Source organism: Fukomys damarensis, unplaced genomic scaffold (assembly GCF_012274545.1).
Source record: "Fukomys damarensis isolate Sample0158 unplaced genomic scaffold, DMR_v1.0_HiC HiC_scaffold_34, whole genome shotgun sequence".
NCBI lineage: Eukaryota > Metazoa > Chordata > Mammalia > Rodentia > Bathyergidae > Fukomys > Fukomys damarensis.
The window spans coordinates 25182612-25182890 of record NW_022900946.1 but is presented as its reverse complement, the minus strand read 5'-3'; the positions used below and the strand labels follow the sequence as shown (position 1 = coordinate 25182890).

At 67.0% G+C, this 279-nt stretch overlaps 1 protein-coding gene across 1 annotated transcript in view; it reads left to right on the top strand.

The window, feature by feature from the left end:
• Positions 1–279, top strand: part of Tmem191c (transmembrane protein 191C) — a gene marked incomplete at its 5' end in the record, with an annotated part of 2829 nt that continues 2550 nt past the window's right edge. The window contains 2 exons of the mRNA XM_010620816.1: positions 1–78; positions 172–279. Of these exons, the coding sequence (XP_010619118.1) occupies positions 1–78; positions 172–279 (186 nt within the window). The remainder of the gene's footprint in view (positions 79–171) is intronic.

Sequence of the window (279 nt, the reverse complement as noted above, 5' to 3'; positions counted from 1 at the left end):
GAACCGCTGCCTCCACCGGGTCCGCAGGAGCGAAGCAACAGGCAGCTGCAGGAACAATGGGAGCAGCTGTCCAGTCAGGTACGCTAGGGATGGGCCCGCCTCTGTTCTAGTCCGGGTCCCCATTCCCCTGGGGAACCCAGCAAGCCCCGCCCTCACAAGCGCCTCCTCCAGCTCTTTTACTACGGCGGGGAACAGCTGAGCCGGCAGCGCTTGGAGCAGGGAGCAGGGACTCACCTGGTGGAGCTTCAGGTGCTTGGGCGGGGCCGCCACCGGGAGGGG